Source organism: Thecamonas trahens (assembly GCF_000142905.1).
Source record: "Thecamonas trahens ATCC 50062 unplaced genomic scaffold supercont1.4, whole genome shotgun sequence".
In the NCBI taxonomy this organism is placed as follows: Eukaryota; order Apusomonadida; family Apusomonadidae; genus Thecamonas; species Thecamonas trahens.
The window spans coordinates 85,211-97,931 of record NW_013657676.1 but is presented as its reverse complement, the minus strand read 5'-3'; the positions used below and the strand labels follow the sequence as shown (position 1 = coordinate 97,931).

General features: G+C 63.2%; 5 protein-coding genes across 5 annotated transcripts; 2 read left to right on the top strand and 3 right to left on the bottom strand.

The window, feature by feature from the left end:
• Positions 1-33: 33 nt before the first annotated feature.
• AMSG_00909 (uncharacterized protein) lies at positions 34-1,992 on the bottom strand (the record flags this gene model as incomplete). Its single annotated transcript, XM_013906633.1, has 2 exons — positions 34-234; positions 349-1,992. 2 exons carry the CDS (start codon positions 1,990-1,992, stop codon positions 34-36), a joined length of 1,845 nt encoding a protein of 614 aa, XP_013762087.1.
• A 115-nt stretch (positions 1,993-2,107) lies between these two features.
• AMSG_00908 (neurofibromin-A) lies at positions 2,108-5,061 on the bottom strand (the record flags this gene model as incomplete). The annotated part of the gene is made up of 2 exons (XM_013906632.1): positions 2,108-5,010; positions 5,042-5,061. 2 exons carry the CDS (start codon positions 5,059-5,061, stop codon positions 2,136-2,138), a joined length of 2,895 nt encoding a protein of 964 aa, XP_013762086.1. The 3' UTR covers positions 2,108-2,135.
• An 857-nt stretch (positions 5,062-5,918) lies between these two features.
• On the top strand, positions 5,919-8,738 carry AMSG_00907 (CAMK/CAMKL/BRSK protein kinase). The gene is made up of 2 exons (XM_013906631.1): positions 5,919-6,325; positions 6,741-8,738. The coding sequence occupies exons 1-2, from the start codon at positions 5,979-5,981 to the stop codon at positions 8,719-8,721; spliced, it is 2,328 nt and encodes a 775-aa protein (XP_013762085.1). The 5' UTR covers positions 5,919-5,978; the 3' UTR covers positions 8,722-8,738.
• An 896-nt stretch (positions 8,739-9,634) lies between these two features.
• AMSG_00906 (uncharacterized protein) lies at positions 9,635-10,135 on the top strand (the record flags this gene model as incomplete). Its single annotated transcript, XM_013906630.1, has 1 exon — positions 9,635-10,135. One exon carries the CDS (start codon positions 9,635-9,637, stop codon positions 10,133-10,135), a length of 501 nt encoding a protein of 166 aa, XP_013762084.1.
• Positions 10,136-10,179: 44 nt separating this feature from the next.
• Positions 10,180-12,580, bottom strand: AMSG_00905 (3',5'-cyclic-nucleotide phosphodiesterase regA; the record flags this gene model as incomplete). The annotated part of the gene is made up of 3 exons (XM_013906629.1): positions 10,180-10,302; positions 10,350-12,521; positions 12,563-12,580. The coding sequence occupies 3 exons, from the start codon at positions 12,578-12,580 to the stop codon at positions 10,180-10,182; spliced, it is 2,313 nt and encodes a 770-aa protein (XP_013762083.1).
• Positions 12,581-12,721: the final 141 nt, after the last annotated feature.

Sequence of the window (12,721 nt, the reverse complement as noted above, 5' to 3'; positions counted from 1 at the left end):
GGACCGGCGGCAGGGGGTGGGATAGCGTGTGTATTACGGCACCATGGCCGAGTTGGCGGTGGTGAGGACGGTGCGGAGGATGGCCTGGATGGCTTGCTCGCGGATGGGATCGCGGGTGTCAGGGACAAGGAGCGGGCGGGACGGGGCGCCGGCGAGTGGCAGCTCGACAGGTGGGAGGCGGACGGCCGAGTGCTCGATGGCGGCGACGAGGGAGGCGGGCGAGGCACGGGACGGCTCGGCACGTTGCGGCGGAGCGTGCGGCAAGGAGGGGGAAGGAAAGATACCGAGAGTGGGCGAGGCGTAGTGCGATGGCTCGCGGGTCCACGCTGATGAGTGCGATGGGGATACCGGCGACGATCGGCCGATGTAGGAGAGGCCAATCCGGAGCGGCGAGGCCGGCCGGGGATTCGGGGGGTGCGGGAGTGGGTCGTCGAATATCGAAGTGCGGGGCGGGAAGAGCGACGAGTGCGGCTGAGCACGGGTACGGCGTGGGCGCAGCGGCTCAGTGCGCTTGCGCCACGGCGTGTCCTTGCGTTCGAGGAGGGTCTCAGTGGGCGGCGCCATGGCCTCCTCCTTGTATTGCAACCTTGTGCTCGCCTGCTGGATGCGTTCGACCCGTTCGGCGTCGGCCATGAGCTCGGCGAGCGTCTTGGGCTTTGGGGGCGCGGGGGCGCTGGCGGCAGCTGCCTGCTGGGCCCTGGCGTGGGCGCGGCGGGCACGGGCGTGAGCCTTGGCCTGCTCGCGGGTCCGTCGGCGGCGGCGGCGGGACGGCTTGGGCTCCACATATTGAGGCTCGAGTGTGATGTCCTCCAGGATGGCGCGAGCGTCATCGGATGCGTCGTAGCCGAGGTCGACCGACGAGAGGCACGGATCGGACAGACCCATGACATCGTCCTGCTCGACTACCAGGCGCACAATGGTGTCGACGCCCATGGTGTCCACAAGCTCTGCCGCCGCCTCGGTCGTGCCCACACTCGAGATGACGTCGTCGTCTTGCTCCCACCGTATCTGGTCGGCCTCGAGTGGAGCGGCATCAGCTGCGGAGTCGTTGGGCGGGTCGGCGTCTGTGGCGTCCGGTTGTGTGTCGTTGGCGAGGAGGGCAGCAACGTCGTCGGCGTCTGTGGCGTCCGGGTGTGTGTCGTTGGCGAGGAGGGCAGCAACGTCGTCGGCGTCTGTGGCGTCTGGGTTCGTGCCCTCACCCAGCAGCGCAGCAACATCATCCGCATCCGTCCCATCAGGATTCGTGCCGTCACCCAGCAACGCAGCAACATCATCCGCATCCGTTCCATCAGGGTTCGTGCCCTCACCCAGCAACGCAGCAACATCATCCGCATCCGTTCCATCAGGGTTCGTGCCCTCACCCAGCAACGCAGCAACATCATCCGCATCCGTTCCATCAGGATTCGTGCCCTCACCCAGCAACGCAGCAACATCATCCGCATCCGTTCCATCAGGATTCGTGCCCTCACCCAGCAGCGCAGCAACATCATCCGCATCCGTTCCATCAGGGTTCGTGCCCTCACCCAGCAGCGCAGCAACATCATCAGCGCCAGCCCCTTCAACCGCCACTACAGCAGTCGCGGCCTCCAACACCATCGAGTCCTCACGCTGTGCTTCTGCAAGCAAAGCAGCCACATCATCCTTACTCTCGACATCGGCAACTACTTGCTCAACGCCATCGGCATCGATCTCGACCAGGATCTCCACGTACTCGGCCTCGCCCTCGGCCTCGGCCTCACCTTCGGCATCAAGGTCATCAAAGGCGAGAAAGGCGCGCACAGAACCAGGATCAAGACCAGCTTCCTCAGCAGTCATCAGTCCGCTCATGTAGTTGGAGGGGATGAGCCCCTCGGCACCGGTGGCTGATCGGGCATACCACCAGTTGCCCGACGGACGGACGACAAGGACGGCCTCACCCTTGGCCACCCCCAGCTGGCGCTCGTCGGTGGCTGAGAACGGAAACTTGGCCACCGTCCAGCTATGCTCAGACATGTTAGACAGTGTATGCAGCCAGGCGTATGGTTATGCCTGTGGTGCGACAAGTGCTCGCGGCCCGCCTCTGCCGCAAGCGTGTGCGAGGTTGGTGACCGTTGGCGCGCGCTCGGCCTCTGGCAATGTGCGTTTTACATCTCCACTCATTCGTCGTCCATGTACGCGTTGAGCTCATCCTTCTCGTTCTGGGCCAGCTTGGAGTCGTCTGCGAGGTTCTTGCGGATGCAATGTTCGACGGCAGCGACAAAGGCGGCGGCGTCGTTGGTGTACAGCTTGGTCGGCACCTTGTCGCCCTTGCACTTGAACCAGACGAGGGTACAGTTCTTGGGATCGACAAACACTTCTTCGATGCCGGCAAACGAGACCTCCTTCTTGATGCGGCCCTTGGCAATGGTAAGGATCGAGTCGATGGTGAGCTTGAGCGTTCGGGCGTTGCGCTTGGAGCTGCCCTTTTGCTCGAGGACCTCGTACTCGTTGGCGTGCGGAAAGGCCGGCGCGGTGAAGCCGCGCTCAAAGATCTCGTAGATAACCTCGTTGCGCTCCTCGATCGAGGCGCAGCGGTAGGTGCGGAACTCGGCGTCGGCCTCGTTGCGGCGGAACTTGTTGAGGAACGATGTCGAGGCGAGGCCCGACGACGACGACTCGTCCTGGCTCTCGGTGTCAAACCGGAGCACAATAGTGGGCTCGGTACGCGGCGCGACAACGTCGAGCATCTCCACCAGCTTGCGCTCGTTGCGGATACGCTGCGTCTTGGGGTCGATGTTGAGAATCGAGTTGTGCGTAAATTTGATGAGCCGACTCTGCTCCTTACCCTTGGCGTTGATCTTGACCACGTCATACGCCTTGGTCAGGTACGCCTTGGAGCTCTCCGGAAGCGCCACAGCCGACGGTGCAATGAACTCATGCAGCGCCTCCCATTCATAGATCTCGTGGATCTTCTTGCGGAGCTTGGCCGAGGTGAACCGCGACGCAAAGTAGAGGACGGTCGAGGTGAACGACGACGGGTGGATGAGGTAGATCGCCCGCGAGTTCTTTTTCTGCTGCCGGTTAAAGATGCCAGCAAACGTCGAGAGCTGCTTGTACATCAGCCGCTTCATCTCAAACGTGACCTTGACCCACGACATGTCGATGACTAGCGCGTATGGCGCGTCGATGTCGGCTCCCATCGTCTCGCGCACAAACTGCGCGAGCGCCTCAGCGTCCGCCATGAACATCGTCTTCAGCTGGCACATGATGAGATAGTACGTCGGAATGCCATCCTTGTTGGGAAGGCCCTTGTAGAAAAACCGTGCCGCCGCCATGTCGGTCGACGCCTCCACCGCGCTTCGCCCGGGCGTCGCCAGCGTAGGCGTCGACGAGCCTACGCTCGCCAGCGACGATGTCGAGCTCGACGCAGACATCCCACGGTGCCGCTTCGACGCACGCCGCACCATTGGTGGCGGGCCGAGGTCCATAATTGCCGAGAGGAACCGCGAGTCACCGGCTGCCTCGGATCGCGTCCGTCCGCGCCGTTTTGTGCGACGCGCCGTCGCCGGTGCCGGTGCCGACAGGCCTGCGGTAGCCCCGCGCACGGCCTCAGAGGCGTCGGGCGCGGACGGCGACAATGCATCATCGTCGTCGTTGTTGACAGCGTTGGCGGCGGAAGCATCGGCAGTCTCGGTGCCCGACGGTAGTGCGCTCACGTCGCCGAGCGAGTCACCAATACTTGCCATTTGCTCCAGGAGCGAATCAAACTCGGACGCCACTTCAGGGTCGAGGCTGACCGGGCGAGGCTTGGCATCGGCGGCGGCGAGGGCGGCGACGACCCTGTTGGATGCCACGCCTTGTGGCACGCAAGCGGCAGAAGGATCGTCGACGGCGTCGCTGTTCATGACGTCGTCCCGCGGGCCGTCGAGAAGCGGTTGGGACTCAAAGCCAAACGTGAGGTTGGGCAGCATGTTGAGCAGCACGTAGTGGAGGGTGAACAAATCGTTGCAGTCGAGTACGTGCACGTCCCACGACCGCGGTGTCGTCGATGCCGAGCACTGGGCCACGTCAGCATCGTCGAGCGCAACGACGTTGTTGAGATATGCAGCCATGGTCGCCATGTTGTCATCAATGAACGAGTTGAGAATGGCCATGTGCTGCTCTTTGGAGCCAAACAAGACCTGGTTGGACACGTTCTGCAGGATTTTGGTGAGAAGCACAAGGTTTCGTCGCGCCCGCGGGTCCGGCACTCGATCCTCAGACACCACATCAAAGGATTCAGGCGTGACCAGCGCCGGGTTGAAGAATCGCAGCATGATGAAGCCGCCGATGAGCCTGGTCTTCACGCCGCCCTCGGCCACATCGGCCGGCAGGTACGCGTCGGCCATGTCGGCAATGTGCTTGGCAATGGCGCGAATCGGCGCAGGCATGGCATCCACGGCCTCGGCCGCCACAATGCGATTGAAGACCGAGGTCGAGAGCGCGAGCAGCTTCTCCTGGTTCGCAGCCTGCAGCGCGGCGAGCTCCTCGTCTGACGCACCACCATGCACCCGGCGCAGCTTGTTTGGGTCAATCTCCAGGAAAAGCTCCTTGTCATCGATGACAGCCTCAACCGTGCTCGCTAGGATGGCTTGCAGATAGCTCTTGCCCGCAGACTTGCAGTAGATGGTCGCCATCTTGGACGCCAGCGAGTTGCCGCGGAGAATGGTCGACGGAAACTCAGCGTGCGACGCAAACTCGGACTCGATCATCGTCTGGATGACCGAGAGCGTGAGTCCTGCGTGTGACGCGACGCTGACCAGTGCCGAGGCGAGCGCGTCGGCGTCGGACGGGTCCACTGCGTCGCCGAGCGCTGCCAGCGTCCGCTCGGCCCGAGTGTCAAAAAGCTCCTGCAGCAAGGTCGCATACCGCGGCGCCTGTCCCCAGAACGAGCGTGTCGACCACGTCTGGATGCTGCCCTGATGCGAGTGCGACCGCTTGAGCCTTGTCCGCACCTGCTCCAACGTCTCGCCCGATGCCGTTGTCAGCTCGACCACGCTCGACGAGCCAGCCCTTCTCCGAGGCTGGCACGGCGAGGTAGGACTGCTTGGAGCAGAGGTACATCCTCCTGTCCCGATGCTGCTGCTCCCACCACCAACAGACCCTGACCCCGTCCCGAGAGGGAGGGTCAGCCGGTCCGGATACGACGACATACCCTTTGCTGTATGCCAGAGTGGGTAAGTGAAGACGGAGGGGCAGGGGGGAGGGGGGGGGGAGGGAGGGGGGGCACAGACAGACACCTACCTGGTGTGTGTGTATGTGTATATATATATATATATGTGTGTGTGTATGTGTGTGGAGAGAGGTGGGGTGCTAGCGTTGGGTGTGTGTGTGGGTGGTCGGTGGCTGTGGCGTGGACCGGTTGCTTGCCGCGAGCTTGTTGCGAGCTTGCGGGTTGTTGCGGTGGTGGAGGTCGGCAAACGGTCACTCATCCCGGCATGCGCCGTGGGGCGTGATTTTTGGGGTAGAAGAGGGACTTCAAAGTGCAGCGGCGTTGACGGCAATCAAAGGTGGTATGGAAGGGTGACAGGTGCTGATGCTGCAGATGTGCGCGGGCAGAGAGAGGGAGAAAAATCGTAATCCGCATTTCCAAGGCCAGCAAAAACCTGAACAGGTGTATCGATGGTGCAGGAAATTCTGCCAAGGTTCATGCGAGTCAAGAATGATGAGAACGTCGAGTTTGATCAGCAGATGCCCATCATATCGACCCACCGACATCCACCGGGTCACTCAGCCCAAGCCAAGTCTTGGCGCACGATTCGAACGTTCGACAAAAAATGTGGTTGTTGGCGAGGCATATATGGTCGATGGCACAAGAGCGGAGCCATGGAGCGGGTGGTGGAGAGGAGGCTGGTGTGGCGTGGTGTTGCGTGGCGCGTAGGGAGATGGCGTGGAGGAGAAGGTGTGTGGGGTCACATACTTGTCTTTGACACCGACACTCTCGACTCCAGCAAGTGGTTAGAGGTCGAAAGAGGGTGGAGATGGACCCGTTGAGTATGGAGGAAGAGATGGAGACGACTACGGCTGCGAGTATGGGTATGAGTGTGGAAGAGGCGACGGAAGGGAGTACGGCGACGAGCGGGTCAAGCCAATGTGTGGGAGAGTTTGAATTGGGAAGAACGCTTGGAGTTGGCGCGACGGGCAAGGTCAAGCTTGGTACACATAGAGTTACTGGGCTTAAGGTTGCCATCAAGATCATCTCCAAGGACTCGCTCAATTCAAAGCCCAACATGCGCCGCAAGATGGAGCGCGAGATCGCCGTCCTCCGCCTCGTCAACCACCCCAACGTCATGAAGCTCTTTGACGTCTACGAGACTTCCCGCTACCTGTACGTATTCCTGGGCCCACACTGGTTGTGCTATGTGGAAGATGGGACATATATATATATGTGTGTGTGTGTGTGTGTGTTGGGGCAAGGGGGGGTGCACGCGGCAGGAAGCGACCTGCTACGTCCATGTCGCGCCAAATGCGGCATGCCTGGACATGTCGCGTCCTTGGGTTCCTTTTTGTTGCGTGCGTGGTGCATGTCATGGGTCATGGCCATGGCCAAGATATGCCGAGTCTGGCTGCTGTATTGCAAGAGGGTGCGAGGCGGTGGTGGCAAAGTCATGTCGCGCTGTCGGGCGAACTGCTGCATGCCCGAGGGCGGCGAAGCGGAGGTTGGAGGAGGGAGGGGGGAGGGGGACTCATTTGGTTGTTGTAATGCGGGGTTTTGTGGGTGTGCTGCGCGGGCTGGTGTGTAGGTTCTTGATTCTCGAGTATGTGGAGGGTGGCGAGCTGTTTGATTATCTGGTGCGCAAGGGCCGGCTGCTGCCCAATGAGGCGCTGCGGTTTTTCCAGCAGATTGTGCTCGGGGTGGACTACTGCCACAAACACATGGTGTGCCATCGGGATCTCAAGCCGGAGAACTTGCTGCTGGACGAGAACAACAACGTGAAGCTTGCGGATTTTGGGATGGCGTCTGTGATGAAGCAGGACTCGCTGCTGGAGACGTCGTGCGGTTCGCCGCACTACGCGTGTCCCGAGGTGGTGATGGGCCAGCCGTACTCGGGCGAGGCCGCCGACGTGTGGTCGATGGGCGTCATTCTGTATGCGCTTCTCACCGGGCGGCTCCCGTTTGACGACGAAAACATCCGAAGGCTGCTGAAGAAGGTCAAGGCCGGGCGGTTCTTTATCCCGCGGTGGGTCTCGCCGGACATCAATGACCTCATTTCGCGGATGCTGACCGTGGATCCGACGGCGAGAATAACTGTCGACGAGATCAAGGCACATCCGTGGTTCAACTCGCTTCCGATGGACACACCGCCGGTCCGGCCGATTTCTGAGGCCATCACCTCGGCGCTGCCCATTGCGGTTCCCGACGACGACGTCGTTGCCTCGCTCGTCTCGCTCGGATGGGGTGGCGCCAGCGAGTTGCGCCGGTCGCTGGCGTCGGACGAAAAGTCTGTCGCCAAGGTCTTCTACCATCTACTTGCGCAGCGCAAGGCCGAGATCGAAGCCACCTTCCACCAGTCGATCGGCAGTGGCCGCGGGAGCGGGGCGGCGGCGGCGGCGCCGATGGACGAGGCACACGAGCGCGAATCTGGCGCAGTGCGCATCGCTGCTGGCAGCCGCGGCCGCGTCGGCTTTGTCTCGCCGACCTCACCCCATGGCGCTCAGTACTTTCCCGAGGCCGGCGGAGGAGCCGGCGGTCCAGTGGCGGCATCGTACATTCCGTCGTCGACCGCTGCTGCCATGTTTGGCGGCTACCCGGGCTCGGGCCCGGAGCCGATGGTCTCCCCGCTTGACGCGACGCCGACAAGCCTGCAGCAGGCCTCGCCCGACGCGCTGGCCGACATGGATGTTGAGCCGAGCGCAGCGACTGGAGTCCGGGTCCCACGGCGGCCGATGGCGACGGCGACGCCGCTCTCGCAGTCGGTCCCAACCTCGAATGCCTTTGCGCTTGCTTCATCATACGGCGTGCCGGTCCCTGTCCACCCGCCGGCCGGGTGGGACGGGTCGACGGCGGCGGCGGCGGCGGGTGCCGGCGGTGTCTCGGGCACGCCGCGTTTCCACCGGCACGCCGGCGCCGCGGCCGCCGCTGTTGCGGCCTCGCCGCCGGTCTCCTCGTCGCCGCACGTCTCGTGGTTCTCCAACCTGTTCGGCGGAAGCCAGGGAGGCCAACGCTCGGGCGTTCTGCCGATGGCCGGCGCCGCGCCCACCGCCGACGCTGCTTCGGTAGTGACGCAGCTGCCGCAAAGCGCCAATGTGGCACAGGCGCCCGCGGCCAACCCATCCTCGCGGTCAGCCATCGTCTCGCAGCTCGAGGTCGTCTTCCACGACACCACGCCCAAGGCGCTCGGGACGAAGGTGGCGCTCGCGCTCCACGGTGCTCGGTGCAAGTTCCGCCGCAACTCGTTCACGACGTTCAAGGCCAAGTGCAACTACGGCGGCGTCATCCTCAAGTTCAAGATCATTGTCCAGTCGCCGTCGTCGCCGCCACCTGGCGCTGCGGCGTCGGCACTTGCCCCGCCGCCGACTGCCGACGTCGGCGTCACCTTTCTCCTCCAGGCCGGCCTCCCCGAGTCGTTTGCCGGCCTCGTCAACCAGCTCGCCTCGGACATCCGCGCCCTGCAGTCCAAGCCACCGCCCAGCACGCCCGGCAGCGGCGGCGGCGCAGCGGCCCCAGACTCGCCTCCCTCCGAGCACGACGACGTCGACCTTGCCAACATGGACGACCTTTAAACCATGTGTGTACACTTGCCGATGGCGTGGAGTGTGCGGCGATCGGTACCGTGTCGTGCCATGGCGTGCGGGCGGGGGTGCGGGCGAGCGGGTGCGGGCGGGTGCGGGCGGGTAGATTTGCGCGCCCACACGTCAGGAGCGGGAGAACTCTCGAGAGAACACCGCACTCAGCAAGCGATCGACCAGCGCATCTCATTCCTTCTCGCACCGCGCTCTGACATTGTCTCTATCCGTGATAGCAAGCCGCGACACCGGAGAATCAACTCGATCACAAGCACAAAGGGCCAGGCGCCTGCGTGCAAGGGTGAGCACGAGACACACGTGTGAGCGAGCTCCCGCCCACCGCAAAGAGCCGGTCAATTTTCTGTTGTTCTTCACCGAAACACCCGCACACCGCAAATTTTTCCATAGCACCCCCCCCCCCCCCCCCCCCTTCCGCCCCACTTGCGGCGGTTCCAGCGCTGAATCTTTGCGGAAGGCACCGCATCAAGAAATGGCCAACGAGCTGGCGAGCGTCTTCCACGGCAAGCCCGGGATGCAAGCGCACAACAGCCGACTCCCTCTCACGAGACAAGCCGCATCCCCACTTGCTCGTGAGCCGCACTCGACGTACGCACGGGCAATAGCTATGTTCTCGAGCTCTGATGCTCCGAGCACCCGTCCTCGCTCGTTGAGTCCGTTGTGGCTGCCGCCGGCTCAGCTCCGTCGCGGCTGCAGCAGGCCGAACGGGACCGGTCCCGCAACGGCTGGTCAGCTGGGAGGTTGCAACGATAACGAAGACTGCAGCGAAATGGAGGTCCAGACAATAGCAGCTGAAAGGAGAGGAGGAGGCGGCGGCGGCGGGACGCACGGCCGATACTCGCTCGACTCGGAGCGGTTGGCCCATCATGCCGCGAGCAAGACAAGAGTGGACATGTTCTCGCTCGCCTCCCGCGAGGTGCGGACGCCGAAGCGGGTCTCGCGCGGATCGGCACGCAGTGCAGCGCTGGATGTGCTCTGCACCGCCATTGCGGCGCTCGGTGAGCGCAAGGGCTCGTTCCTCGCCGACATGGTTGTGTGGCTGGCGGCCAATGGGCCCGACATGCCGAGCGAGGTCTGGTCGCCACTTCGGCGGCTGGCCGAGGCCGAGTTGCTGCAAGTCATGCGAGCTGCGGCGCGGTCTGCGCATTCGCGCGGCTTTGTCCTCCGCACTCGCTCACGCTACCGGCTCACTCGCCTCGGCATGGCCTACGTCCGCAAGATCGCCATCACCCAGCTCCCGGAGCGGACACGAGCCAAGATCCGCCGGCCGCGGTCGCGCAAGTCGTCCACACCCGCGCTCCCCACCCCGACCGAGAAGAGCGAGCCTGCTGAGCGGACTTCTCTCTCGCCCGAGCTCGACGAAGTTTGCAGCATGCTGCAGGGCGCGTTCTAGCGCAGACGGTCTCTCTCGGATGACTCGCCGGCGCGCTGACTCGTTCAATTGCTGGAGCTACCAGTCGAGTCATCGCCAGCCGCGGCGGCAGCATCTGCGGCGGCCTGCTCCTTGTCACGCATTGTCTCGTAATACGCCTTGTTGACATCCATGTTGTCGACAAGGACCTGGACTTCGGGACGACCGAGGCGAGAGCGGCGTAAAGCGGGCGGACGACAAAGTTGATAAAGTTGACCTCCATGGACGGGATGTCGGCTTTGGTGCGATCCATCATAGGCGAGATGGGCAGGTCGCGGGCCCGCTCGGCGTCGCCCTGCTGGAAAAACTCAGAAGAGACGCGGTCGACCCAGAGCTTAAAGGTAGCGAGCGGCTTGGCCGGGTTGGAGATGTCGGCGGCGTGGAGGAGGACGGCGCAGACGATGCGGCGGTCGGCGTCAGACTCGCGGTTAAAGGTCCGCGACGAGGCCGCGACCGAGAACTTGCCAACCATCTCAAAGTGCTTGGCCATGTCGGTGTGAAGAATCATGTCGATAATGTTGTCACGCGCGGTGCGCCACTCGTCAGCGCCGAGGCCGGCGAGCACGTTGCACTCGTCGTTGGCGAGGATGTCGAAGAGCGTCGACGCGTGGTGGTTTTCGAGGACCGACCGATCGTTGTAGACGTGCGCGAGCGGGTCGCGGGTGGCAACCAGGTAGTTGTTCGACTTGCCCGGGTGGCTGAGGTCGTGCGCCACCGCTGCAACCATGAGACAGAGCACGTCGAGCGAGGAGAGGAGCGAGGTGACCGAGGTCTGGGTAATGAGCCAGAACACGGTCTGGCAAACGTCAAAGGCGTGTACAAAGTTGTGATACGGGTTCGTGCTACGGTAGCACTTGGCGGCGGCACGGATAAAGTTGGCGAGGACCTGGGTCTCGATGGAGAACTGCTCGAGAAGGCCAAGACTCGAAAACATGACGACAATGTACTTGACAAGCGTCATCTCGTCAAGGTCAAAGATTGGAAGCTCGAGCGACTTGAGCGCCTCGCTGGTCACCTCTATAGACGACGCCGAGAGGTCGAGACCCGCGGCATCCGAGTCCGCAGCGACAGACGAGTGCGAGTCGCTGGAGTAGTTCGGAAAAGCGAATGGGGCGCGGACCTTGGCATTGTGCTTTTTCCACAGCGAAGACTTGGTGTGGTGGCCTGCAGCGGCGCGAGCCGACGAAAACTCTTCGAGAACCCAAGCCTTGGACGAGTCGATGGTGCCGTCGCTGTCATCGGCGTCGATGATGGGCTCGTAGAGGTCAGACGATGTCAGGTCTTTGATGACCTGCATCAGCGACGACTTGACGGTAGCCGGGTCGAGGGCCTCACCGGCCTCGGCTGCTGTCGTCATGTCGGCCACCGTCCGCAGCAACGACTTCATGGGCGACTCGTACGCCTCGAGCTTGGACGAGAGGTCCTCTAGCTGCGATTCGAGCTCCTGGTTCTTGGCTTTGAGCTCGCCAACCTTGCGCTTCTCCGTCTCCATCAGCCCGAGCTTGAACCGCAGCTGGATCTTGTCGAGCGCCGAGTCGTTGGCTGCCTGTTTGACAATCGACGGGCGGCGCTTGCCCGGCGCAGCATCAGCAACGAGCGATGCAACGTTGGTGTGTGGTGACGCGTCGCTCACGCTTGTCTCACCGATCTCGTGTTCCTTTGAGTATTGGATGATCGACCGCGCAAGCTGTGCCCCGCGCTTGCTGGCAGCCAGCGGCTCGCTCGTGTCTTCTTCCACGATGATGTTTCGTGCAAACGAGCGGAGCCGGCGATGGATAGCCCGCGGCACGCTCGGCCGCATGACATAGTCGTCAAGGCCGGCGTCAAAGAGCTGGTCCAGGGCCACCGGAGAGACCGAGCCCGGAAGCAGGGCCAGAACCGGCGGGCGGTACTCGCCCTTGAAGACCGCCGACGGAAAGTGCGATGCATCGGGCTTGTCGCGCGATGGTACAAAGCCCTCACCGTCGCGTAGCGCGGAAAGAAAGGTCAGCGCCTCGTCCCAGCCATCCGCCGAATCGTCGACGTGTAGGATGACGGCGTCAAAAGCTTTGATCTTGACGACGCGGAAGCCTTCGCTGAGGTCGTCGGCGCGGAAGACTCGGAACGACTCGCGGAGCGTGGCCTCCATCGAGCCGGGCGCGTCCGGTGCATCGGTGCCGGTCGGCAGACCGCCCACGTACACTGTCACCACATAGTGGACCGCCGATGGAACCGCCGCACCATTTGCACTCACCACCAGCGGCTCGGTGGCCCGAAGCTCAATGGTGGATGCCCGCGAGAGCGACTTCATGGCCTGTAGCCCCGGTGCCGGTAGGACCGGCCGCGGCGGCGGCACCGAGCCATACACCGATCCGGGGCCAGAAACGCCCTGAAACGGCGGCAAGGTTGCCGATGATGGCGAGGGAGCACCCACCAGCCGCGGATCATGCCACTGAGTGGTGCACGTCAAGTGGTTGACGTAGAACGGGCGCCCGTGGGTAGTGACCCGCAGCTCCCACGGCGGAGCGAGTGGCGGCAGGTGGGGAGCTGAGTTGTGGACTGAGGAGGGTTGGGGGGGTTGGGGGATTA

What these genes read in the sequence shown, in the direction of transcription:
- AMSG_00907 (XM_013906631.1), top strand. Translation starts at nt 5,979, where the DNA reads ATGGACCCGTTGAGTATGGAGGAAGAGATGGAGACGACTACGGCTGCG. An exon ending in TACGAGACTTCCCGCTACCT is followed by an intron (nt 6,326 to 6,740) that starts GTACGTATTCCT and finishes GCTGGTGTGTAG; the next exon opens with GTTCTTGATTCTCGAGTATG.